The 27,795-nt window shown below is 39.6% G+C and overlaps 1 protein-coding gene across 4 annotated transcripts; it reads right to left on the reverse strand.

Moving 5' to 3' along the window:
* Window positions 1-743: 743 nt before the first annotated feature.
* On the reverse strand, window positions 744-27,738 carry MFSD11 (major facilitator superfamily domain containing 11). Of its 4 annotated transcripts, none has more exons than XR_008819066.1 (16): window positions 25,195-25,425; window positions 24,796-24,967; window positions 23,195-23,250; window positions 22,063-22,170; window positions 21,543-21,622; window positions 21,348-21,444; window positions 19,128-19,186; window positions 16,538-16,679; window positions 15,655-15,695; window positions 14,474-14,539; window positions 12,410-12,535; window positions 11,277-11,451; window positions 10,131-10,266; window positions 9,502-9,693; window positions 3,133-3,345; window positions 744-846 (listed from the first exon to the last, which is right to left on the reverse strand). XR_008819066.1 is itself a non-coding variant. In XM_056322407.1 (16 exons), the coding sequence occupies exons 4-16, from the start codon at window positions 24,889-24,891 to the stop codon at window positions 9,526-9,528; spliced, it is 1,350 nt and encodes a 449-aa protein (XP_056178382.1). In that variant the 5' UTR covers window positions 24,892-24,967; window positions 25,195-25,349; window positions 26,330-26,435; window positions 27,602-27,738; the 3' UTR covers window positions 4,639-9,525. The 4 variants fall into 4 exon arrangements, 3 of the variants coding, with proteins under 3 accessions (XP_056178382.1, XP_056178374.1, XP_056178388.1); XM_056322407.1 differs by lacking the exons at window positions 744-846; window positions 3,133-3,345 and adding exons at window positions 26,330-26,435; window positions 27,602-27,738 and having other exon boundaries at window positions 4,639-9,693; window positions 25,195-25,349; XM_056322399.1 differs by lacking the exons at window positions 744-846; window positions 3,133-3,345 and adding an exon at window positions 27,602-27,737 and having other exon boundaries at window positions 4,639-9,693; window positions 25,195-25,349.
* Window positions 27,739-27,795: the final 57 nt, after the last annotated feature.

The following is a 27,795-nucleotide window of genomic DNA, read 5'->3' on the forward strand; positions in this document are numbered from 1 at the left end:
CCGCAGAGGTTTTCCCACAGCGCTGCCAAGCACTGAGCAGATCCAGTGCATTTCTCTCTGCTCCCCCAAGCCGCACAGCTTCCTCTGCTCAGGCTGAATGCCCACCCTTTTCTTTCCATCAGCAGTCAGGCCAGCAAAACCAGGATGAGCCAGGGGTGGACGAGCCCGTGTCTCCCCCAGGATCTGCTGCTGCAGGTCCTCGAACAGCTTCACACAGCAGGGAGTTCCTCAAGCGCTCACAGCCCGCCTCTCTCCATCATCCTCCCACCTCCCCACCCTCAGACAGGAAAGCTTGTGTTAAATTTTTGGACAGTATTTTAGATCTGGGGGGGCTAGAAGAGCTGTTTACAGCTGCCGGCATCTCCCCGAGCGGCAGTGGTGCCTGGGCATCTGCAAACTGGATTAGCTGGGAGCAACCAGCTGCTAATCCCAGCTCCACCCCTGAGGATACCTGTTGCCGTGGACATACCACTTGATTTTTCTGTTTCAAAATTCTCCTGTTTTGCAATATTTATCTCCTGCATGAAGTTTCTGGGGCAAGGAATTTATTAATAGAGGAAAAACAAATCGAGTATTCACAGCAGTACTTTGCAGTAGAAAATACTGAGCAGTCTCCATATCTAAATATTATCGATATCCGAAGCCTTTAGTTCCACCAGAGACAAACTGAGGTCATTTGAGAGTTTCAGTCAGTGACCCAGGAACATTATAATTTCTGCTAAATATAGCCTCTCATGAAAATATTGATCATCAAACTGCACTTTCAGCTGCTTAGAACTTACCAGGGTATTCCCGCTCCTTTTCTCTGCAGCCTAAGCACCCGCCACCTTATGACTTCATCACCATCTGAAAAGAAGTTTAATTTTTAATGGTGTAACATGACCCTTCATTCCCGTCAAAACTAAGTGACACATGGACACACACAGAGAGTAAAGTCAAGCCACACCATGGCATGCTGCAAATCAAAAAGCCTGTGCAGAGGGACACAGAGCAGGCTTTCTGTGCTCTGCCCCAGCCTGGCTTCTAACGGACAGGCAGAACCTGTGCTTTGCTGATCCCTTGTTATCACTATTTACCCACACATCACCATTTTATAACTCCTGGTTGCTTAAATGTGAAAAATAATCCCCTTGTTTTCCTTCTATGTATCTAAGCAGTCACCTCTGCTTTTTCTTTTACCTGTCCTGTTACCGACCTCGCCTGGCCATGTGGAGCTGCAACAGCCTTCGGCTCCCACACAAACTGAAATCTTTTGCTTTGATCCTGCTGTGAATCCAGACTCACAGTGTGGGTGAAATGGTGCTGGAAAGCAGAATGAGGCCCATATTTTTTTTTCTTTTTTCCAGAGTTTCAACTGGAGTGTGTGAAACTGTCCAAGCAGAACCAGCTTAAGCCCTAGGAACCCTTTCCCAGCCTGATCATGAATGCCAAGCATACTTTACTTGTCTGGTGAAAAAATTGCTCGTGGTGGGTAAAAGCAAGGTCGGATTGTCCATAGCCTTGCGACACCTCCAGGAATGCACCCATCAGCCCCGGGCTCCATCCACAGCAGAGCCACCAGGTTCCCCGAGCACACACAGTTATCAGGGCAGGTTGAGCTGCTCAGCACCCCAGAGCAGCAGAAGCGACAGCTTTGCAAGGCAAGCCAGGAGACGGCCACCACCAGCAAGGGCACAGGCCCACCGCACCCAAACAAGAAGCAGCAACAGCAGCCCCAGCCAGCAACCCGCAGACAAGGCAGGGCTGAACAAGTCACACCAGTAAGACCTGGTCAGGATCAACACAGTAGAAGGCCAGGCATGGGCACGAACCTACTTTATATCTCAAACAAGGATGACGGCAAGGACCTGAGCTCAGACACAGCTCTGGAGGGGAGCAAGAGGTTGGAGCAAAGTGGCCAGGCAGGCTGTGGAGCCAGGGGAATGGCCACGTGCAACTATTCATAGCTGGCCCGCAGCAGGGGGAGTCCCAGTGGGCATCTTGGGGCTATCCACAGCTGCTGGCCCTCCAACTGGAGTCCAGCAGGCGCTTTCCTCAACTAACAGCATTACACAACATGCCTGGATTCCCCTCAGTACAAAGGCTCTTATCTAGGAAGCATGTCTTGAACACAAAGCCATGAAGCTGCCAGTGTTGCAGCATTCCAAGTCATCCTCCCCTCCCAATCCCAGTTTGGGATAAACCACCCAGGGACCAGTGGTTTATTTGTTTGCTGCAGAACATCATAAATATTTTCACCAACAACCAAACTTTTAAATCCAATTGCTTCTGCACGAAATGAAACCCAGTGTGCATAATGCCCTTTCCTTCCCCTACAGTCATTTTTTATGTGTATATCAAATCACAGCGGTGCTAGCATGAAAGCACAAAGCGTAGGCAAGTGCCGTGCCAGGCTGATCCTGACAAACACCCGCAGGGGTGCTGAGCACTGTCCTCTGCCACTGACTGTGAAAGGGCAGCACTCCATGTCTTACCGACACGTCTGAGAATTTGCAGAATTCAGTTTTTATGAAGCATAATTATTATAATTATTCATAAATGTCATTGAGATCTGCCTGTGATTGCTGCTCAGTTTCACTCTGCAATGAGGGAAGGGAGGCCTGTGAATGTGATCCCTGTGACACTCGTTTTCCAGACAGTCTCACACCCTGTTCTCTCCAGTTCGTAATTCTCTCCAGTCACAGCACCAGTGCCAGTTTCCCCGGTGACTTCAGCACTGCCTGGTGTCTGCCTGCTGCGTGCCCCAACACACCCAGGGAGAGCACCAGCCCCCTGCCAGCACCGTTTGCCTGCTGCCTCTGAAGGCGGAGAAGTCATCCTGGCCCTGCGGGGAAGAAAAGCAACTCCTTTCAGCTGCAGTGGGTCACCTAACAGAGAAAACACCTAAATGGAAGTGGCAGCTGATGAACGTGTTGGTTTTACCCCGTGTCAAGCTTGGAAGTGGCAGCTAATGGACTCGTCGGTTTTACCCCACGTCAAGCTGAGCACAGGAGTACCTGATAGATGTCATTTGTATCCTTATAGCTAATAGGAATATGTATAACAGGAAGGAAGGTAGCTTAGAAATGCAGCCTGCAAATTTTAGATGAGCATTTAGAGAAATTTCAGCAAGGGAAAAGGATGAGTACTCACCACTATCCTCCACCTGTGCTTTCCTCCATCAGTCACGCTGCCTGAACAGGGCAGAGGCACTCTGGCAGCTTGCAATTCTTCACGCTGCCTTTCACCACCAGCCACTCCATTCCATGGCAAAGGGGCCCAGCACGCAGCCCGGAGCATCCTCCGCTGTCCTGCTGCCACAGAGGAAACACTTCACCTCCTTAACACGATCATTCAGCACCGGAGCTGTTAAAACAAATGCTCTGTACTACAGTTATACTTTTGCAAGCATTAAAAAAAAAATGATGTATGGTAGTGAGGCTCTTTCAAACAGGTTATTATCTATGTAATTGGCTAGTTGTTCTGTTTGCTTTTTTTTTTTTTTACAAAGATTAATAATCATAAACTCTGCAGGTCAGGCATTATCACAAGATGAGTGGCTCTGACAATAAGCAGTCACCACTGCATTTAGTAAGGATGCTTAATTGAAGCTAATTTCACTAAGTGACCTTAACAAATAGCAATTTCCCTTTAATATGACAGAATGAATGATTTTTTTTCATTTAAGGCACAAAGTTTCTCGGGTTTTTTTTTACCCCTTCATGATCTAGCTTTGAAGTGCAAACTCCTAAATGTCCTTTTATCCAAAGATTCAAAGGGCTGCACACAGCAAAAGCTAACCTGCAAGGTTCTTTTCTACTTGTTCACATAAAGAATTTTACAGTCAGCTATTGAATACAGATTCCTTCTCTCAGAAATCAGAATACCAAGGCCATCCAAAGACCACACTAGTGGAACCACAGTGGATTTTGATGAATGCGCAAATGACTGAATCTTGAAGGAAAAATGCAACAAGCAAAATTTGTCTGTACTGGCCTCCTTGCCTGAGGCACTTCTTACCTTCCCTCAGCATCTTCCATCTCTGCAATTGTATTTTTTCACATACAACCCAGCCAAACAACAGCCAGCAAAGCTGTATCCAGTTGCTCCCCCTGTGCCTGCTAACTCCAGGACTGACTCCTGCCTTTTAGCTGAGCAGTTTCTGACTGGAGAACAGCCCTCCACATCTGCATTTAATTTTAGATAAAGAGAACCCAAATACTCCACAATCCTGATGAATTTTGTGGAGTCTTTCAGACATACAACACTTGAATTAGGAGAACAATATCTGAAGTCGTCGGAAAGGATACCGGGAAGAGGAACCCACAAAACCCCCACAACATTAGACAAGTTCTCATATCAATAATGGCATCAGTTTTCTTAAGATGGGCTCTCAAACAGGACAGGGGAAGAAAATGGGAGGCCGGGACTGAAGCAGCCACCCTGCTTTCCCCAAGACATTTCACTAGTCTACACTACGACTAGAATGAAGTGGTTCAAAGCTTGGTAGCACTAAACCAAGCATTTTCATTTTCCTAAGCAGGCCCTCACAGGTGCCACAAAGCACTTCCGAGACCCGTCAGCTAAGACTGCATCTCCCTTTTCCAAAGCCCGCGGCACAAGTGTTTAGTGACACAAGAAATTCTGACAACCAGCATATTAACAAAATCATTGTCTGTAATTCACTTTTATTTACGTGGCTGTGTCCATGAAAAGAAATACACGAAGGGTAAGTACACTCGAAATCAGCATTTTCATTAGGATAAATCACTGTGTGAGCCTGTTCCCAATTATCACCAGTTCTAACCCAAAGACACCTTTTATTAAGGTAAAAAGGTTTCAATCATTCAAACTTCTGCACAGTGTCAAAATGTAAACAAAAGAGAGGTGCCAGCTTGGAGAAGGACACGTCAACAGCTGAAATAACTAAGATAAGAGAGAAAGTATGAAACTAATAGAGCCAATGCCAGCAGCAGCTAAATGCCCAAACTCCACTGAACAAAGCACCCCCTTCATGTGCCCACTGAGAATTCTTCTCAGTTCCAGCTTTGATCACTCTTGCACTCTAAGGATGTTTCCTCCACTCTCACATTACTTCTCTGTGGTACTAGCACAACCTCTAAAATTAAGCTTATCAAAGCATAGTTTTGAATTTACCCATGAAAACTACAACAGTCTCAATCAACCTTGCTTCTGAACCAGTGTGGTTGTATCAGCATGGCAAGTATCTTGCTAAGCAGCTAACTTCTTAACTTCATCTCTATCTAAATTCCCCCATTTATTAATATTTCTGCCAGCATGTTAGAAGACCCAGCAGGGAACAAGGAAAATACGGTATTAACTACTACTGCTATTCAATCAGCATAAGTGGGGCTACAAAACTTGCAAGGAAAACAGTGATATGGATAAAGGTTTTGAAAACGCATTTCACTAGAAAAATGAATGATTGTGATTGTAAAGCCCTGTCCTAACTAACATACTTGCACAATTCCAGTTAAAGTTGAGTACTGTGTCTAGTAGCACGATGTTGAACATAGTGGTTCCTAATTATACTGACAGCAAAGAATTAATCAGTGCCTTAAAAGAATCCTTGGGGCTCTCTGCATACACGCCTACTCTTCAGAGGCACGCTGCTAGGCCACCTCCGTAGTGTTAATCACTGGCACTAAGGCTGGTGTCCAGGGAATCACATTCCCCAGCCGAAGTAAACTTGTGGAATTCAATTAAAGTCAAGTGGAACTTTGTCTGGTTCACTGACACACAGTCCTGAATTTATGGTTTTCCACACTTAACTTCCTGCTGGGATTTGCTGGTATAACGTTATAGAAAAATAATTTCTTTCCACTATAAAGTGGTCACAAAAATTGACAGAACTATACCAGTAGAACACTACATGTTTTTAGTAACTATACCACAGGAGAGACCTTGGAAAATGTTATGAGGTTTCCTAGTGGGTTTTGGTTTAGTTTCATGTTGTTTTGGGGTGGGTTTTTTTACTTTTTGGTGTCCTTTATGAGTCTAACTGTATTTCCAGCAATTTATAGATTAGAATTATTTATAAAGAACATTTTATAAATGGTTATTTTCCTTATCTCTAACACAGATTGCACCTAATGAAATTAACACAACAGAAGTAAAATCACATGACTTAATTATGAACAAGGTCAACAGTTGCAGAAGTTTTCTTTTTCCATACATTCATATATCAAAAGGCAAACCAAATGGCAAGACAAAAATATAGATATGCTTATATGATATGCATTAAATACTAATTTGTAGCAGTTTCTTTGGCACTCAAATGTCACGAATATCAGGTTTTACTTTCTCTTTAGCATTTGTTTGAAAACCAGATGGGGATGTGATATGTCAAGATATTAAACTTTAGGGTAAGAGACACCTTGAAAGGATTAAAAAAAAACACCCACAAATGAAAGAAAGACTTCTTTTCAATAAACTCAAGCAACTTAATGTGTAATTTCACTTACAAAGATAAAACCCCTGATATAAAATAAAGCCACAGTACCACAAATACAGCAAAAGCTTTTTCTCAAATCCCACTTAATTTAACAGCAATCTCCCAATTCAGATTAACACAAAATTGTTCAAAGGCCAAGGAGGCAAAATGAATGGGAGGCTGGTAAATGCTGATAAAAAGATCAAGAGATGGAATCATAAATGGATGTCAGCATTACTATTCTTAATATTGCTGTACAAAAAAAATTGACCAAACTAACAATTGTCTGTAGCTGGGTAGATTTTTCCACCTCCTGACAAATCAAAGACAAATAAACAGGTGAAAACCAATCACATCATGATCAGCTTGACTAACTGAGAACTGCCTCTTCAGATCAAGTATCAAAATCAATAATTACATAGTTAATAGTTAAAAAAATGGCTATTCATGATGCAGTTTTGAGAATTTCATGAGTTCTTGTAAAACTTGTCACAGAGCAGTAATACTTCACTTTAATGACCCCATAAATAGCTCTGAACAGCCTTCTAACATTATCTGATACTGAGTCAGACCAAGCAGAACAGAGAAAAAAGGAGAAAAAAAAAAAAGCATCAAGATTCACAGAGGTACTGAAAATCCTCAAGTCCTAGTTCATTAGTATCCCTGAAAGTCAGTCTCAAAATGCTTTTGAAACTACATAAACTTAGCAATTTTCTTTAATTTCTAATAAAATAGTTCATATAACTCTTGTATGGCAGATGAACATCACAGAAGTTCATCAGTAAAAAGGGGTCAATTTAAGAAGTAACCTCTTGAGAGCCGTAATCTAGCTACAATTAAATGGCATTACTTTAAAAGCATTTATAACTTACTCATCACCACAAGACCTGAGAATAATTTTTTTTTTGCCCCATAAGGGGAGGGAGGGACTGTAAGACAAAAATTATTCCTTGTGAACTTTCAAGTCTTCCTTCTCTCGTTGATATGTAGGGGAAAACAGGTTCCAGGAAAAGTTCAGAGACAAAAGTCAGTAATTCCCCATCTTAAAAAAAGCTTTTTATCCCTTTTGGTACTTGGTAGAAAATACAAATGTGTAGCAACAAAAGAATTCTAATCACTAACAGCATCCTATCGTTTATACTTTTTATGGTGCTCAGTATATAAAAATAGTATGCTTCAACTTACAAGATAACAGGAGTGCATAAGAGAGAGGCATTAGAGCTGCTAGTCACATTAATCATACATATTGATTGAATACTGAATGCTTTTTCAGTTTGTCTGACAAATTGGAATGGCTTCAGTAGCCCCTCACTCAAGTGTGTGTTATATCTGATTCTCTTTTACATCATTCATTAAATCTCCTGGGAATACATAAAGGCTTTCTCTCCTGTCTGTCCTCATGGATTTCTTTGCTTGCCAAATGTTCAGGTGCCCTCTCATCCTCCCATTAACACTTCACTGATCTCACAGCAAAAACCTGCAGTGAATTTCAAAATCTCTTTCTATATGCCTTTAAAATAATCCCTCTCTGCTGTTTCCCTGTGCATGAAGAGGGCTGTGCTTCGTGGGAGTTGTGTTACATGTCCTTTGAGAGCCAAAGTGACAGCATCTGTCACAGAAGATACCCTAGTCCCTTCACCAAGTTTAACCTTGGGTACACCTGTGTAGTTACAATGTGCAGGAGCTACTAACACATACTGAGGTGACTTTTTTTTAATTGTCTTTAAAGATAGACATTAACATTCTGACTGTGCGTAAAGAAAGGTTGGTGAATGGTACTTTACTAAAAATAGCTACACGGAGTGTCTAGAAACACCTTCTCAGCGTTCTATACCTACTCTCGGTTGCATCTTGTTTGCCTGCTAGACAGAAATACAACTGCAAGTACTACGGAGTCATGTAGACAGATAAAATCAAGGTGAGTTGCACTCACTGCCTGTATTCTATCATCTATAACAGTTTTTGCATTAAAACATAGTTACTATGCTAGTAACCTCAGGTTTATATTTGGCAGAATAAGATTACAGTACAGTTTTCCCAAAACATACTGAAGGAACAGCTTAAGTCAAGCATTTCAGGTATTTTTACACTATGCAGTAGAAGAAACACCGCAGGATTATTCTTAGAGTTCACATTCTGAGTCTATTTGTACTTAGATGTCTTAGACAATGCTTCCATCACAGAATATGATGAAAATGTCATCAAACTCAAAAGAACTATTTGGGAGTCTGGGAGGGAAGTCATGTTTTATGGTCCTTCACATAGCGTTACCCTGAGAAAGTTTCAGCAGCTATCCCAACACAGTTGGATTCTGAGATGCTGAACCAAGAGACTGTTTTCCATTAACAATACTTCACAGATTTCAGGATCACTTCCTGAAGATGGCTAAGGGTAACTTGTAAAAATCTTTCGTGTCACACTACAATCTGATCCACTTTCTTAAAAACAAACAAACAAACCCACCCATAGATCCGATAAAATTTAAGCACATGAAATAGATTAATAAACAAATGACTTGGAAGCAAGGATCTGGGTGATACAGAATAAGAAGGCAACACTTCCCACAGAAATACTTCTGCGTATCTAACTGATGAACAAGTCAATAGCAAATTGATTTCAGTTGTGCAGGCACATTCTGCAATATAATGTACCTTATAAAAATATCACTCATTCAAGACTAGAATTCAACTGTCTGTAGAACTAGAACAGAAGAAAAATAATGTAATAGAAAAGGTAAAAAGCAAAACTGTAATTCTGTAGTGCATGGTAGAGTGAAATTAGGCAATTACATTCTGAAAGGTACATCTCAGAACAGACTTGTTCATACAGATCTCTACATTTCCTTCCATTTCTAATACTGGATTTTTAAGAACACGCACAGCACACTCAGTTGATTAAAGCATGAAAAAAAGCCTTTCAAATTTGGCATTTTTTTTCTCCCATGTTTCACATTCAATTAGACTGATGGTGATTTAGTAGTAGCTTCCTCCATCTTAACCTCCACAGCAACCTGATCTTTTCACCTTCTCACATCACTTCACTATAAATGTGCCTGTGTTTTTCCTTACGTTGGACTAGGCATGGTATCCAGATCAAATGCTGCTGTAGTCTGAGCCACGGGCAACAAGAGCTGCTGCTGCTTTCCACTCCACTGTAAAGAAGGTCATTGTTCCAAAGAAGCCCACAATCACCATGATCAGGAGTTGCCACTGCAGAAGGAAGTAGTTGCTGTAGAAATATGCAACTGCAGCACAGATAGACTGAGAAAAAAAACACAATGCAAAAAGATTATCAGTGGAGATACCCAGGTTAGTATTTGCAACTCTCAGCAGTATGCTTCTGTAGAAGACTTCATTATATCTCAACATATGTCTTGATGATATACAACAGATTTAGTTTTGACTTGTTATTTAAAGAGTGTTCACTGTAGAAAACGAACACCAAACCCAAAAGTGTTTGTAACATTACAAGTGCAGTTCTCTGGTATTTCAAAACATTTCATCTAGAAACAACACAGCCCAAGGCTTCAAGATAACAGTCTAGAAAACTATTTCCAGTTTTACAGCATCACAAACTATACCAAAAGCCAGACGAAATTCTCTGCAAAAACATTTTTCTCAGCTCATTAAAATACTCAACCCAGTATTTCAATAACATTCTAACAGTCATACTTCCAAAAGGCCGTGTTATGTAATACCTGAACAAACTTAAAGATGGCAAAGGCAGGAGCACTGTCTTCTGAATACAGGAATCCTAAAATGCTGAGGAGCTGGGTGTTAAAGCAGCTGTCCCCCAGGCCCAACAGAAAGCTGCAGAATATGGCCACCTCTTTGCTGAAGGAGAAAGTGAATCAAATTTAAAAGCCATTCATTCAGCAGCTTACACATCTATAAATTATTTTTGGCAGACTTATTTGGAAACTGAGAATGGAAGAAATTTATCAACCTTTAAATTTCACTGGAAAAAGAACTGGAAATAACCTGGCTTGGCAAAAAGAATAGTTTCATCAGATTTTAATTGCTTGAATGCTAAGACTTCTGTTACTGTTACCTGCAGTCAATTCTACACTGAATTAGCACCACTAAAAGAACTCACGTTGGTGCTTGGAGCACAGAACTGCCAAGGCTGTGATTAAAAGCTGTGACACACACACGGTGAGTTCATAAAAACTGCAAGAATATTAGAGAAATACTAATTCATCTTACAGAAAAATACTCCAGTTAAATATAGAATACTCACCTCTGCAGGCACAAATGCTGAGAATTGCAAGTAGCAGCTGTGTCTGTACAAACTGACAACGCTGCATTTTCACACAAACTGGCAAAAATGCAACCCCAAAAGAAAGTTGCAGTGATGAGGTAAGAAAGCTCCCTATATTCTTCCTCTAACACTGAGCAGTCTAAGAGACAGGCATAGCAAGGCTCCAGTTACACCAAGCGGACTCTGACAATGAGCACTGAAAGACTTTGGAAACCAGCGCAAGGCTGGCGCTGCCCACTGTAGCAAAACTGAGCCCAACACTGTTTTAAAGTAAACTGAATTCCTAGTATCTAGTACAAAAGCTGTTGGTCTTGCTATTGTACTAGATGTCAGGAATGTCAGTTCTCAAGTGACAGAATTGCTACCAAACACCCTCATGCTTTTTATTCTCATACCATTTAAGTTCCAAAATTGGGTGCACGCTGGTAGAATATCTACCTTTAATAAAAACAGAATTCCTGAAAGCTTTTTCTACGGAGTTAGCCACTACGCAGAAAAGAGGTTTCAAGGAATTGTCTGTTAGAGGAACAAGCTGTTTATACACACCTTGAGTTATACCAGCCAAAGGAGGAAGTTTACATACCTTGGAATCATATAAGCAACATCATTTGTTCCTTCCATAGGAGCAATAGGGGCATCATTTGGCATGTTGAAAAAAATTAAATAAAAGGCTATGAAATGAACAACAATCCCTAGCATCACAACAGGGTTCCTGCCGAAGCGATTATTCTTGCTCAGTAAACCAAAGATTCCTCCACCTGTAGCAGTGGAAAAAACTGGATAATTAGAACTGAAGACGTAAAGAACAGAACCAAATTTAAAATACTGAAAAAAATACTTTAAACTTCCCCATATTGGTTACCTGAAAAATCAACAGATATGAAAACAGCCCCAAGGAGTTTGCCAGATCTGCCAGCCCCATTTGCCAGATGACACAAAACTCTGGGTTGTGAGAAGTGTCTGATAAATGAGGGCAGATTTATCAGATGATTGCCAATGAAGACACTTAACCTTTTTGCAAGTATTTTGCCAGCAGCCACTGTTTCCTCCAGTACTGCAATAGCATTAAGTGAAAGTGGATGGCCTTGTGCTTAGCTCTTAATTGCAAAAGCATGCACCTCTCTATGGATCCAAGTTGCTAGTGAACAAAGGCTATGCTTTTTTGTTAAACACTGTAAAACTTGAGTTTAAGCAAACAAAGATATTTACTTAATGAATATTACCCCAATTTAATCTTACCCAAATATCAGATCTCACTTAACACAAACTAACTTTTTTAAAGAAATCTTTAGGGTACCAATTTATTAAAATATTTAAAACAGTTACAGTACCACTTAAGAAATAATACAATGTAAATATAATACTATTTTAAAAGAGAATATCGAAATGCTGGTAATTCCCTAATATTGTAGCCTAAATGTTTCTCTCATTCCAAGTCCTATGTATTTCTTTGCACTAATCCAAAAAGAATGCAAAATCTTAGAATTCATAGTCATCAGTATTTCACATACTAGTCCATATCCACTTTACGCAGTGTAACTCACAGTGCAGTAAGGAACCACATTGCCAATTTTATTTCCAGTATTTCTTTTATTGTTCACATAATCATTCCTGTAAGCTTGAAAGATACTATTCAGTTAAACCGAAATAGAATTTTTATTAACTGTATCATCTTAATCTTTTTTTTCGTCTACAAGATAGTAAATCTAGACTCACCCAAAATTTCTCCAACACCAATAAAAATACCAGAGAGACCAATAAGGCTTTTCTCTTCACTGCCAAACCTATTCACAGCACCAATACATGTTCCATATACTCCAGAAAAGAATGTTAATTCCAAACCTTTGAAGGAAACCAAACAAAATTGATAGATGAACCATTATGAAAGTTATGAAAAAAATCTTCATGTCTAAAGGCTGTTTCCCCCTAAGGTATCTTTCAAATACATATATTTAAATGCTCTATGTGTAACAGAAGCAAACAGGGAATTTAAAACTATGTGATTATAATATTGTGCTATGCCACGTTACAAAAACTGTATTAGAAAAAACAGTGTCACTAAGTGTGCACTTAGGTTCAGTACTGCTGCTGTTGCCACAACCCCTATATATTGTTTATACTTCTACTTCTCAAGAACTTTGGAATTTCATCCAAATGAAAACTGTCATGTGAAATAATACTTACAGTAATTGAAGAAATAAAACACCACTGCAGTGTAATATTTTTCTCCACAAGTTATGGCATTCCTAAGAAAGTCCCTGCATCCCCAAATACCAATAAGGAACCAAGACTCCTAAAATGGACTGCTACTTTTCTATACATACATAATGAATTAAAACTGAGAAAGAATGACTGCTATTTAAAACAATTCTTTCTTTCTATTGCCATTACTGTGAAGAAAGGTGACATAGCTGAGTCCAACTAGCATGACTATAAGCAGCCATCAGTATAAAAATAATAGCTCCTTAACAGAAAGTATATTTAAAACTATGCAAAGTGATATGCCTAAACAAAGAAAAACAGTTCAAAAATAAAACTGTTTCTAATTTACCTCCTTTACCTTTTGCTACTGCAAAAATACAGTACACCATATCCTGGTGTACATGTAGCAGGCTACCTAACATGGTATATGAACTGCACAGCTTCAAAAAGGGATAAACTTTGAGCAGTCTTAATAATCTGACCATCAATTTTGAAAATAAAATCTTTCCTTGGCCTTAGAGGATTTTGTATTTTCCTACATAAAGAGGCAATATTGACCAAGAGCCACCAGATGGCAGCAGCTATTTTTTCAAAGCTGGCCTCATGTTTTTTCTACTACCTGTAAAACTAAATTTCAGATTAATCAGGCAAAACCTGATTGACTCCCTTCCCTTGTTCTCTTGCTTCATATTCCCATTGCACTAAACATCTACGAGGAATTCAAGTTAGTTAATCGGGGTTAACACAACACTGGAGATACTGTGAGGTAAGTTGTAACTCAGACTAGTGGCTGGTGCAAGCTGACTGCATAGCTACTATTGAGATTTCTCTACCAGCAGCTGACTGTACCCTTCGGTAGATGATATGGCACTCCCTATAGTTTGTTCACATCTAAGTTTTTCTTTTCACCTACAAGAGCTAACAAGAATTTTTCATAACGGTGACTCAGAGCTGAGGTACTGAAAATGCATCTGTTCTTCCTAAAACTTAATTTGATCATAAGCAGAACTAAGGACCAAAAACCCCCTTTAAATCCATTAAAGGCTCCTGCCACAGCAAATACTAATGAGAAAAAGTTGGAACATTCCTAAACTTTTTCCCAATAGAACAAACACTAAAATGAGGACTGTTAGAAATCTCCCACACGTTAATCAAGATGACATTGCAAATGTAATGTACAAAGCTTTTTTGGTTTTATTTTAATAAATATTTTAATAAATAAATATTTATTATTTTAATTCAAATGCAATGAAATTGCATTAAACATGATCTAAAACCTATTGATAGTGTCATGCCAAATCACATAAAAGCCAGCTATATAAGTTTTGCCTCCCTCAATTTGGGACCCAGAAGTGTACTAAACCATTAGTACATCTGTCAGTACTTGCAAATTTAAGTGCACCCTTCCTTCCATACAGAAATGCTTTCCAGCACACAGAAATGTCATAAGTGAATAATCAAAGTTAATTAAAATATTCAAGTAATGTTTGCAGAGATACGGGATTGAAATTCTGCTCTGGGGTTAAAATTCAATGTCCTGACACTGCTACATGATTTTACAGTCTGCTTGCTTCATACCTGTGTAGGCTGTTGTAACACTGAGAAGCATGATCTCTTTGGTGAAGCTCAGCTTTATAGATTTCTCTGTAAAGACATAATAATGCAAATTAATATAACTTCTGACAACACTACTAAGATAACTTGCACTTTCTTTTGCTCTCAGCTTAAGGCAAAAATAGGCTAAAACGATGCAAACTGTGACTTTATTACAGTAAACAGAGTGCTAAACAAACCCCCCCTGACCTGCCCTTTAAATGAAATGCGGTGATCTGAAATTCTTTTTTGTAAGAAATGCAAGTGGGCACTATTAAAGAGGGTATACACAGTTTTCAATTAGCAGATAATTTTCTGCTCATTGTATTTTTGTATTCTCTCTCAGTTCATTGCAGTTGTGTCCTAGAAGGATAAATGAATTCTCAGTGAAGATCCCTGTGTTCTCAAAACACACTTAACAGTCACAAGCAGACCACATCAAAACTGCAAAGGAAACTGCAGATGCCACAGTTCAAAGTTGTTGTTAACTGGTATAATTTAGTGACAAAATAAAACAGTATGAGTGAATTTTGTAATTTAAAAAAAAAAAAAAACAAACAACAACTTTCATGCACTAGCTTTTCCAAACAGTGACCTGCTCTTTTTGTGCTCATCTATATAAGGATGCTGATGTAAAATAGCTTGGATTTGAAACTACATCAAACAACTAACCTTCCACACCTCTCCTAGTCTACACTAGTATGTAATTGAAGTCTACTTCACTTACTTTACCTGCAGTCAAGCTTTGTTTGTATTACAGTGTCACCTGAAAGGAGCACTTCTGAAATGCAGATAGCCAGCTCACACCAATCACATGTCAACAGTAATTTTCCCACACTTTAGTTCAGGGGTTCCCAAGCTTTTCCAGTTGAAAGCCCCATTTTGGCTAGGATTAAAACTGCAAATTCTCACACAGACAACTGAATTCCTGTTCAGGCTCAAAACTCATTCATCTCTGGTCTGAAAACCACTGTCATCTGGCAGTCATTTTTCTAAGTAGGCCACCCCTAAAGTGGAATAACTGAAATGCATTTTAAAACCTTATTTGTTCAGAAGTTTTTGTTCCAAGTGATTTGTACATAAACACATTTTCAGCAGAACCATGGAGAGCTGCAAAGGCTATGTCAGTATTTTTTGAAGCAACTCTTAGGTGACACAGTACTTACTGAAGGCAGCCACTGCTCTCGTCACTTTGTTTTGTGCAGACCTAGAAAAATAAATTACTTGGTCAAAATGGAAAAAGAATAATCACACTGTATTGCTGTGCTGGAAGGCAGCTTAATTTCTCAAATTTTCTGTACATTTTCTAGCCCATCACTATACGCTAGAATATGCTAGTGTATTATTAAAAGTTTCTGAGAGTCTAAACTATCAACTACAAAATTTATTTGCCTTCTGCAGTAGTGAATGCCATTCAAAAATTAACCTGCTTAACTGAACCCTTCTTCTGAGCATTTTTAGCTTTAAATATTTTTTCATGGGCATACTTACTGACATTTTTCTAATATTTTCATTGTTCTTTAAACAAAGCAAAAATATATAAACTGATGTCTCAGGCAAAACTGCACTGGCTATCTGTGTACCTAAGGAATTGTTATGTAAATATCAGGGTGGCATATATGTATTTAGAGATGATATGAAAAACATGTTTCAGTATGTAAAAGATAACCTATAGAAAGGAAGTTATTTCTGCTTATTCCAGCCTTTAAACTGGTCTGATGAAGGCAAGTCAGACTATGAAAGGCGGACACCTGTTTAATAATAATCAGTGGAGAACAGAGGTAAAAGGTATCTCTCCAAAGGCACTTACTTGAAGTGGATAAAATGGGCACTACTACACTCCACTCTTGAGAATGTGTCATATAAAGAACATCAATTCGCACTTTAGTTAAAGTACAGACACTTTTCTACTAAATCTATAAATTGTACAGGTGGTTCATAACATCCATGTTTCCAGAGTAGAGAGGAAAGCAAATGCACGATGTTCAGTTGAGGAACAGGAGCACAAATGAGTGTATGTGACAACATGTTATTGCCAGGAGCACTTACAAGCTGTCCCCCAGGATTTCATTAGTAGAATTTTCCTCCCCTGGGGCTTTTGTGTCTTCTTGTTTCCTAATCAGAAAGAACAGAACTGTGCCCACAAGACTGATAACAGTCAGAGCAATGAAGACAGTTCTGCGATCACTCTCTGTGGAAAAACAAACAAGAGTCATAACTAGATGTGCAAAAGCAGTTCAAACCAACTCAGCCACCTTCAAAGAACTAATACAAACATACTACATATCAGTATTTAAAATGCATACTAATTTTCTAACTTACCTTCCACATGGAGTAAAAGGTACCCAGCTGCTGGCAAATTCCTGTCTCAGTTTTATGATGCTAATAAAATATCAGCATATTAAAGACTGTCACTCACATTTTCTGCCATGCAAAGGCTATGACCAAGGAGGAACCAATTAACAAAGAAAGTGCCTAACTTATTAGCAAAAGAAAACACATCTTTCAAGGCTTACGTAATTCAGAGCGGACATAGCAAGCTACCCCAAACCCCTTCAGATTTCTAAGAAAAGCCTTTACCAGCACCAGAAATACTAGCACTGTAACATCATCAACTGGTAAGCTTGTAAAATACAAAGGCCTTAAAACCACTGAAACTTCAGTAACCAACGCAGCACACAACGTGCACCTGGAGGAAGGTAACCACTGCCCTACGCGCACCAGCTCTGCTGCACCAACCAACTTGTTTAGCATGGACAAGTCTAACACAGAAGTCACACTCATTTACAAATATTAAGCAGGGGGTGGGGGGGAAGCCAAGAAACAGCTAAGAGTTCTGATTGAACTAGCACATGATTCTGAAGATATTGCCTATGCTTGTATTTATTTCCATTTTAACTTAAAGGTAAACCTAAAATTGTTCTAAAAATAACCCATGTATAATGATTACAGATCAAAACCAGAATATGTGCTTCACCTTGAAATACCTGTACTATTTTTGTATAGGTAGTAAAAGGAAGCAGGAATTGATTTTTAAATACTGCTAAATTTTCTGATAACAACATTTTTTATAAAGTGCAGTCTCAAGCCAGGTTGGATGAGCTTTGAGCAACCTGGTCTAGTGGAAAGTGTCCCTGCCCATGGCAGCAGGGTTGGAACTAGATGATCTTTAAGGTCCCTTCCAACTCAAACCATTCTATGATTCTATGAAGACATTTAAAGATGGAGGAAAATATAACAGCAGAACTCCCTCACCGTTAATTGCTCTATTCTGTGGTTAGCAAGAGCAATGAAATTTAAAATGCACAGAAATTCAGGCCCACCAGGTTCTAAGTGTCTCCAATACTTTCAATAACATTTAAACCCTTGTATTAAAGGTGAGGTAATGTGGAAGATGATCTTTAAAAATTAACCTATGCTGTGCTACCAAGCCTGTGTTTGTGGAGAACCTGAAAAGACAGATCTAACAGAAGCATGAAGTGGACTATTCACCTCAACAGGGCAGTATTTCTGAAGCCTGATAATTACCATTTAAAAGTCAACATCTTATTCCTACTTGACTAAAGCAGAAGTATCCTTATCTTTTAAATGTTAAAAGAATTGACCATGCTAGTAGATATTTTACTTTAAGACTACAATAAGAAAAACTCTCACAGTCATTATAGAACAGGACGATCAAACCTATTTTTTTACAAAACGTTGTTTTTTCCAGCAATGCTCGGTTTTTATAATCAAATCTTTGATTTTGTTCTATTTTCACCATTGCAGTTTTCTTAGTTCACTCTCCCCACCTACCTTTCCTTGCTTAAAGTTGCCAGAAATCTCTGCCTTAAAACCACTGAGTTTTAACCACTATGCAGCTTCTTAAGAATATTAGCAAAGTCTACTGTTCTTTAATTCCTGCTCTTTACCAGTGTAGCATGATGTCAAACGAAAAAACTACAGTATTAATTACAATCCCATCAGGAAATTAGTCTTCATAAACTATGCCAAGAATGGAAGACTGAGTTCTTTACACAGCGTGCCAGCAATGCTGCCAGTTCAAGCAGCAGCAGCAGCCTGCTCTCAGTCCAGCTGCACGTCTCAGCCTCTGTCTTCCTGCACTACTTTATGCCAGCGCAATGATTAGTGCAGCCATGAAGTGAACAGAAATGGTTTTCTTTTTCTTTATTTTATAAGTTAATCTCCATTCTGATCTAGAAGGACAGTCTACAACACAAACTTACTTTGGAACGGGATAGTGGTATATTAAAGGTACAGCCATTCCAGAATATCTTTTCCCCAAAATATGTGTATTTTGGCATAAGCGTGTCTGCACAGGGAAAAATCCCAGAATAACTATTGAGGAAAACCTTATTCTAAACTAGCATACTGAAGGATTTCATAGACAATGTCCTAAAGGAAGGTACTCAAAGTGCATTGCATGCTGGAAAACACCACACATAATACAGGGGCTGTGAGTACCATGGAACACTGAGTCAAAAACATACTCCAAAAATAGTCTGTCTAACAATAAATTGAGAAAAAATTGTCTGTTATTGTGTAAGTTTCTTGCCACTTTCCCATTTATTACTTCATATGTTTTTTCATGCTACCATATTTTAAAGAATGGCTTCACATATAAAGAAGCAATACCCACCTGATATGTAAGTTTTTCCTTGCCAAGCAAAGTATATATAGAGGTTTCCAAAAAACAAGCTGTTAAAAAAAAAAAAAAAGACAACAAAAGTGAACAGCACTTTTTGAAGTAAGATTAATGTTGTAGCACCACAGTAATACTAATCTATGCACAAAAAAGTACTGTACCATTGTGAAAGAAATAAAAGACACTAGTCACTCCCCATGCAAACTGCTTACTCTGTATAAAACTTCAAACACAGTAGAGGATTCTTCCCCATAATTCTGGCTATTCATTTTCAGCAATCAAGACACAAGGTAGTACCAAAAATGAGGCAATCTGCACCTAAGTTACCTCTAATTTTGGAATGGTGTAGGTTAGAAACCCAACATATTTATGGAGATGATTTTGTAATACTTAGACGAGTCATGTGTCTCGTCTGAAGTATTGCTCCAGCAATGCTGAATTGGTTAACAGGTGAAGGAAAATTCTGTGTTCCTGCCTACAGTTTCCTGAAATACAGTAATTCTGAATAGTGATTCAAAACAGCATTGAAGTCAACTTTCCTCATACAAAGCCATTCATTTTATTCACTAAACGAACACACACATTAGTTGGGTTTGTGGAAATTGCTACTCCGATAACATACTGATATGTTAATCTGTAACCTGAAACTTAAGAAACACAAGAAGTAGCCACTGGTTCAGACTGATGTTCTGCTAATCCAGGTTTCTGTCCCCACAACAGCATTAGCAATGCCATCTAGTGCAAGCTCACCAGCTTAAACACTTTCTTCAATTCATTCCCTTCCCCATCTCCCAATATCCAGAACTGCAGTATTGGGGATGGTAAAACGCATCTCTCTTCAGGCACCATTTGTGGACCCTGTTGCCAACAAATTTGTTTGATCCCTTCCTGATCTTGCAGAAACTGTCCAACCCCATACCCTCCAGTGGCAGCAAGCTTCAAAAATGTATCGCCTAATGTATAAAAAACCACTTCATCTGTTTCAAACCAATCCTCTTCCAGTCCCACCAAGTGACCTAAGTTCTAGTAAAGCAGCATTTGGTGAGCAACAGTTCTAAATTCAGCTCTCCTGTGGGCTTCATGTTTTGGTAACTCACCAGTATTAATCCTCCTCACCTGATTTTTCTGCAAAGAAAAGAGTCCCAACCTTTTTAGTCTCTCCAAGTCAGCAGCTCCATCTTCTTGCATAATTTCATTATTTTCCCCTATAATCTAATTACATTACATTCTCCTGAGAGGCATAACTGTATCTGCACAAAATACTCAATGGCAACAACCACATCCACTACCTTTCTCGATGCCAAGCATTTTCTTGACTTCTTTGGTTGATACAGCACTCAAACCTTAATATCAGAGAATGATTAACAGCAAGCACAAGAGCGCTCTTCTTACTTTTGACTGCCAAGCCCAGCTCCATCACCTTCACTTCAGTTTGTCAGTGAGCAGCAAGGTCTGGCTGCTCCCTTAGGGAAGGGGGGCTACGAGTGAAGGGGGAATAACACATCCAGCAGAGGAGATGCCTCATCAGCTAAAGCCCAGCCCTGAAGTACTCAAGCAGGGCAGATCCAAACATTGTAGGCAGGGTCAACCAAGAGTCCAGGCCACCATACAAGTTTGTGTTGACAAGGCAGGTCTGAGATCAAGCCAGGAAGCCATCCCACAGGCCAGACTCAGTCCAGGATAAGAAATCAGTCTGTGGACTTGTAGACTGGGATTTAGACCACCAGGATCCATAGCTAGACACGTGTACGGCTGTGGCTGAGCTGGAGACCCATACTCCTCCAATGCAGCACTAGAAGAACTGAAGCTCCACGGCTGGGTTTAAACGGGGCTCCTGAGCTCGTGGACAGATGGGAAGGGTGTGGTGGAGGTGCTAGGTGAGGTTGTTCAGGACCATTAGGGCTTATTAGTGCACTTAAAATCCTGACACAAATCAGCACAGCCCTCAACAATCAGCAAAATTTTTGTTGTATATCAAACACTCCCCTAACAAAAATGTATCTTTCTAGCATGTTGAGAGCAGAGGCTTGCAGTATGTAACTTTTGTTCTTTAATGCACAATAGCAATAAAAACGTTGCTTCCAGCTCTCCCTCCCACTTCATTGACTGCAAGGTACCAGTGGAGTATTTCTTGATGCAGTCTCCCACTTCTCAAAAAATGTAAAAAGTAGAATGTGTACACAACCAAAGAAAAGATTAACAGATAAAGCTTACCTGGACTGTAAAAGTGCCCAAAATACTCCACTGTTCCTTCCAATGGTGTTTTCATCAGAATTTACAGTCAAGCAATTTCCCTGTGCTGTCCAGAGTACTGAAATATACCGAATATATTGCTCAGGAAATAAAAATGTTTTAGAGGTATATTCAAATATAGCAAAGAATAATAAGCAAGGTAAGAACAATGCTTACCAGCAGCTGCAATGCCAATAAACACAGAAGCAGTGTAGAAAGCCCATGTAGTAGGTTGGATAAAAACTGCAATGTACAGGCTAGAATAGAACACATCAGTTTATTGAATATAGACTTAAAGTGGACAATGCTCTTTAACAATCGGATATCTCACTTAGCTTCTTCTAAATCAGCTACTCCCTCCTAAGTAACATGGAAAAAGTTCAGGTCATAGGTCATATGTGAAATAAGGTAATCTTTTTACTCCACTAAGTATGTAGGGTTTTTTTAATATATATAATCATTAATCTGAGACCACAACCTGAACTCCACAGTCAGCAAAGTCTGGAAATGTTGTGGAAAAAATACACTCTGTTTCCAGTAGGCTGAAGTACTCTGCAGTTACACATCTACTGATACACACAGTATCTCTGCAAGATGCCTGCTTAGCTAGTACAATTTCATGCATGACATGGTAGCCTTAGGTATGAAAAAGAGAGATTTCAAAGGAAGCAGACAAAAATTCAGAATTAATACTTACCTATAAAATATGCCACTAACAACCATGGAGAGCTGAGGTTCTACTATTGCAACCACTGAAGGTGATACAAGATTTGATGCAGAGAATACTCCATAAATAATAGACATGCTACATAAATAAACAACAAAAATGATTAAGTACTTAAAATAAAATATCGGTTGTAAGTGCAGCTGATTTAAGAACGTTCAGTTGATTCCAAAATAATTAAGTACATACATAACTTAAGTAACTGCGTAACTTTCGTGGTCAAACATTTCCTTCCTTTCTTCTGCTACCTTGACTTACTGCACTCCATATGGGAATACAGGACTGTACAAGTGGGTTTCTTGGATTGCTGAATAGTCCCAAACTACTGCAGGCAAGCACATCTTGTAAATTATAACACGCATTTGTCAAACTGTGCCACAACAATAGTTAATTGTATTTTGTGTCTCATACTTCTAGAGAATGTTCCAGAGCCTCATTTGTCTATCAGTGAGGTATTCATTTTCTGCCAATACACCACTGAAATTTTATAGGTATGTATTGTGCCAGTTGTATTTTTAGTTTAAATTAAGACAGTAAACCTTTCAAAGCAGCAACCAGGTTTTCCTATATGACAGATTAATTGGCATACAAAAGGTCCCTGATCATGCCTGGCGAGTTCAGCTACACCAGTGCAATAAACAGAATGGCTTTTTGTGGCTTTGCTTCTCATCTTTCTGACTGCTCCTTTCACACTTATGTTGCAGTATTTCCTGGAAGTTGATCCACACCACCCATCCTATGCATACACACAGAAGTGTACAAGGGCAAACAACCAACAGCTTAGTTAGCAGTTTTATTTATTTTAAAACTTCCACATTTGCCATCTCCTAAGATAAAATGCTGAGGATGTGCTGACTATGTATGTATGGTGGTTTTTCTCCCTACAAAGAAAACATACAAAACAGATAATGTAGTTCAACTAGAAAGAATTCAGAGTAGAACTAGAAAGAAGTGAGAAGCCAATGTTTCAAACTGCTTTTAAGTACATTATTAAATTGTGAAGTCAGCAGAACACTACAATCTCGTGAGAGTGTATCTCTATCAGATGGAATTAGAACTAGCTTCACCCTGCAATGAGCAAAGTAATAAGATCTGTGTAAATTACCTTGTGTAGCCACTGCCATGAAAATCCGTGTTGTTTAAATTTGTGATAACAGTTTGCTGTGAGGAGAAAATCATACATTGTAATACATTAGAATGTATCTTGTAGTTTGAGAACACTTGCATCGGTTTGAAGTCAGTATCAAACGTTAGAACTAATCATTAATAGACTCTAAAAAGTACTTAAAATAAAGTGTTTATTACAACTCACAACACCTCCACAATGAAAGTGAAGGAGACATTTGGCAGGGAAACATCTGTGTTTGAAGCAGTAATTAGTACTTTAGGATTATATCATGATTTCATCAGAGACCTTAAAATATTTCACAAAACTTTTGCTTCACTAAAAACCTCTCTTAGGTAGATACGTATGATCATCTTAATTTAAAATGTAGGGGGGAAAGGAGAAGTTTCAAAATACTCTTAATTTGACCTAACTATGAGCTTCTGGTAAGAGTTTCCATCCTTTTTGTCTTCCCGTTATTCCCTTGTTCCTTTTTTTCCCCCTTGAATCAGCTTCAGTGATCATGAGACCACGTAATTAGTTGGACTGGAGGGCAGATCTGATTGAAAGCCACTTCTAATGACTTTAATGACAATAAATTACATGATTGCATGATTACTAGGTTCAATTCAGTGAGGTGCTGTGAATCATTGCAGAACTCTAAGATCACTGGGCTGTACTTATGTACTCATGTACAATATCACACTGCACTATGACTTTTACAAAAACTATCCTAAGTAGTTATTTCTATAATGCAGTGAAGAACATTTGTCTGTCTGAACCCAGAAAGGATTCTTGCATGCAAGAAAAGAAAAGCTGCAAGACCTGTAGGCTCAAGAGGTATGTTGAAATCTGTGCTTCAGGCGTGTAACTAATACTGAAAGCAACGTCAACAACCCAGTAAGTTAGAGGATCTGGGCTAAGTCTGCCAGTATCAGGATTCTAAGAATTTAAGTAGTAAGAGGGTAGTCTTCTTTTAAAAATAAATTTGGTTTATGTTATGCTCAGTTTTGCTTCAGCACTCAAATAGATACATGATACTAAAGCAGTAAATTACGTATTCAGATGGAAGGTGACTTGGCAATTTTGGCAATTGTGGAAGTCTGAGTGCTTCTCAGACTTCCCCCTCAATGCCTAGTTAGTTAGAACAGAAAATGATGTTAGATTAAGAAACACACTCTAGGAAAAACTAGGTTCATGGTTAATAATAACAACATAGGCAAGTGTTTTGAAAGGGACTATACAGAATAATTAGAAATGTGGAAGGTCCAATGTAATTCAACTGTTAAATATTGCAAGTGTCAAAACAGACACTATTTTAGAGTGCAAACATTTTATAAGATTAATTTCCTACTTTCTAAGCAATCAGGCACAGTTACAGGTGTGGCTATGCTATCTTAAACAAAATAAACTGCTTAATTATCCAGTTAATGAACTTAATCTAGTTAACACTAAACCAAAATCAAGAAGACAAAATGTCAAGGTGTCTTGCACATTAAAAAGATCCCAAATAAAGCAATTCTTACATTAGAGTACACAAAAGACAAGAAAGGATTCATAACTGTGATACAAATGCGGCATGTTTTAAAATTCACACCTACCGCAATATTTCCACATGTTTGGAAAGCAGTGAATATAAACATAAATGAGACTCCCAAAATAATTATGTTGGAAAGTTTTTTTGATTCAGGAGACATTTTATGGGTTTTTGCCAAGTCCTCAGCTTCAGTTTGGAAAAATTCTTATTTTCTTCTAAAAAGTTCCTCTTAACCTCTGTCAAAAACAAACAAGCAAAAAGAATAAAACAAAAAAAAAAGCAAGCTTCAAGAATGAGTTACTTAGGGCTACTGATTAGCTGCTAGGACATAACCATCAACCAATCAAGAAATCTGGTAACTCTCTTAAATAAATAACATGCAGTAAAATCAGTAACTCAAAAACAAACTCAAAACAACAAAGAAAGGTTTGGTACAAAAGGTACAGACCAAGATTCTCTCTACCTTTTCCCATGAAGTTAACAGAGCAGACGGCAGTAGGTTACTTCATGACATCACTTTCACAAACGAAGCAGTTTTCCAAATATCAAGCTAGTTCATCGGCTCAGTTTCCTGCCATTGTTCTAAATCAGAATTCTGGTCCACAGCCTTTAAATCACCTGACGAAGGAAAGATGAGACATTTGTACACACAAGTCATTTCCATGCACGTTGGACAGGAAATAAGGACCATTTCACAATCTAAATCAGCTGACCCAGCCTAGAAAGCCCTTGTGCACTATGGGAAATGAAGTTTTAGGAAAGTACACCTTTTTCTACTTAAAAAGGTAGAAATCTCCTAATCCTTAAAATAAAAAGAGCTGTACTAGTTTTTAAGAACTATAATCTCTATCCACTAAATAACACCTGGCAAGATAAAAAAAAAAAAAAAGTCTTAGAAAGTCATCTAAGTTAACTGCTTAATTAGCTGAATTCAAACACACACAGTCATTCCAAAGAGAAAATCATTCCCACCACAGAAAAACTACGTATCTCGGTGCCACCACTGAGGCTCTGCACAGTGCTTCTGCCTTTCATTGTTTCAGTGACTCAGGAAAGGGTCTTCATTATCTTTCACTGCTTAGTCTCAAGGAGCAACATTAGTTTTTAGCAACTACCTACCCTTAATATTTTATTTCACAGTACTTCTAAATAATAAATTTAAGACAACTGATCTATAACTTGTGACGGTCTCTGTTAAAACGTCAGCAAAACTAAACATCAGCTGAATGGCTGGGTTTTACTGTTACTGTCTTCTGTCCGTTCTGTTGGGCCTCCAAGTCAGGATTAGAGCATTCAGCTAAACCAGCTCCACTTAACTGCCGCCAAAGAGGAAAGGAAGGAAATCCAGAACTGATTGAAGTAAATGACAAACCACCAAATTTTACTATCTACAGTAGAGGACTTCAGTAAAATCTGCATCGCAACTGTTGTTACATATTTAATATTCTTTTGATTCCCAAGCTGTATTTTCTAAAAAATGTAGTAGAATATCAAGGTGTGTTTTTTAACACAAGCAAAGCTTTCTTCTTCCTTTTTTATATTATGAATTTGTAGTAAGAGATTTTTAAGATCCCCTAGGCACTGTGTCCCACTCATACCTTCTTCCTGCGGTGCCAGCACAAGCATTCATCTCGCTGCATGGCAAACTGGGCTGATGTGCTGGACCAATTCTTTTGGCAAGAGCAGCAGCTTGTATTGAAGTAACTGCCATTTGGGAGGAAGGGACACAGGCAAGTCTTTTAGGGAACTCATTGTAAAGATAAACTTCACGTTCCTCCTTAAAGCATTACAGCAGACAAATCACAAAATTTTGAATCAAAATACTGAGGGGGAAAAGAATAAACCATACAGCATAAAGAAACACAAACTAAATAAAAATAAAATTAAAAAAACTAAAAAAAAAAAGAACTAGCACTAGTTTATTTGATTTCTCATGTCTTTTGTGGCAGGAAACAAACTTTGCTTCTGAGTTTATATTGATGTCACTGTTTATTTTTAGACTTCTTCAGTGAAAAAAATATTAAATACAATTACAGTAAGAATAAGGATTTAAATTCTAATAGCGAATTTTCTTCTCATATTGATACTGTCCCTGCATTAAAATGATCAGTTGAGAATTGTCTCTTCACTTCTACTCTTTCTTTTTTTAACATAGCCTTGGGAAACAGATGGCTAGAAACATTTGTGGCTTATGAGAACTAGGTACTGTAGTTCACCACTGGGACTTTGGGCACTTTATTCAGGACCTGAAGCGACAAGGCCACAACTTTGGGGGCTGGGCGAGCAGCTTTCACTGAATTCCCTAGGCAAAACTCCGGGAATCTGCCGCTCGTCCCGACACGAGGGCTGTGCTGATCCCCCCCGGTCCCACACCGCCGCGCGTGCTGCCGCGGCACCAACCGGCCGGGCGCGCCCTGCGGAAAATCCGGTTCCGAACGTTCCCCAGCACGGCCCGCGGCTCCCGCAGGCAGCGGTGCGGCCGGTACCGTAGCCTGCGCCACCACTGCGCGCGTCCCGCCGCGTCCCCGGCGGCTGCGCCGGGCAGCGCCGGCAGCAGCCGCGGCAGCAGGGCCCACCCGCCCGCCAGGCCCCTCACAGCAGCGGCGGCAGCGAGAGCGGGCAGCGCACAGCAGGCACGGCAGCCGCCCGAGCGACGGGCCCGGCCCGGCCCACCACCCCTCGCAGCGCTCTCGCCTCCTCGCAGCGCTCTCGCCCCCTCGGCCGCCGCCATTTTAAACCGTCACCTCCCTGCCCACGCGAAAGGCGATTCCCTTCGTTAACATTTGTTGGGTTTTTTTTCACGCGGCGGGGCTTTCCCGCCCCTTCTCCCCCTGCCAGGAGTTGGCCTCGCCTTATTTCCGTTTTTTTACCGTTTTCGGCACACATTGTTCAAAATTTCCCCGCCTCCGCCGAGTCCTTCCGGGTCACGGCGGAGCCTCCTCAACGGTCACCGCTAACGGCGGCTGCGTTATTAATTGAGAGGACGGTTTTCTGCGCGCCCTCCCAAGCCGCTTCCGGGATCCCCGGCCGGTGAGGAGAAAAAAGCCGGCGGCTGCGGGGCGCG

The sequence above is a fragment of the Falco biarmicus genome, chromosome 1 (genome assembly GCF_023638135.1).
Source record: "Falco biarmicus isolate bFalBia1 chromosome 1, bFalBia1.pri, whole genome shotgun sequence".
Lineage (NCBI taxonomy): Eukaryota > Metazoa > Chordata > Aves > Falconiformes > Falconidae > Falco > Falco biarmicus.

Excerpts from the sequence above, each read along its gene's own strand:
- MFSD11 (XM_056322407.1), bottom strand. The coding sequence starts at position 24,891 with ATGTCTCCTGAATCAAAAAAACTTTCCAACATAATTATTTTGGGAGTC. Across the intron at positions 23,251-24,795 it reads AAACATGTGGAAATATTGCG|CAAACTGTTATCACAAATTT; the intron begins GTAGGTGTGAAT and ends TTCTCCTCACAG. Across the intron at positions 14,540-15,654 it reads GAGAGCAGTGGCTGCCTTCA|AGAAATCTATAAAGCTGAGC; the intron begins GTAAGTACTGTG and ends ATGTCTTTACAG.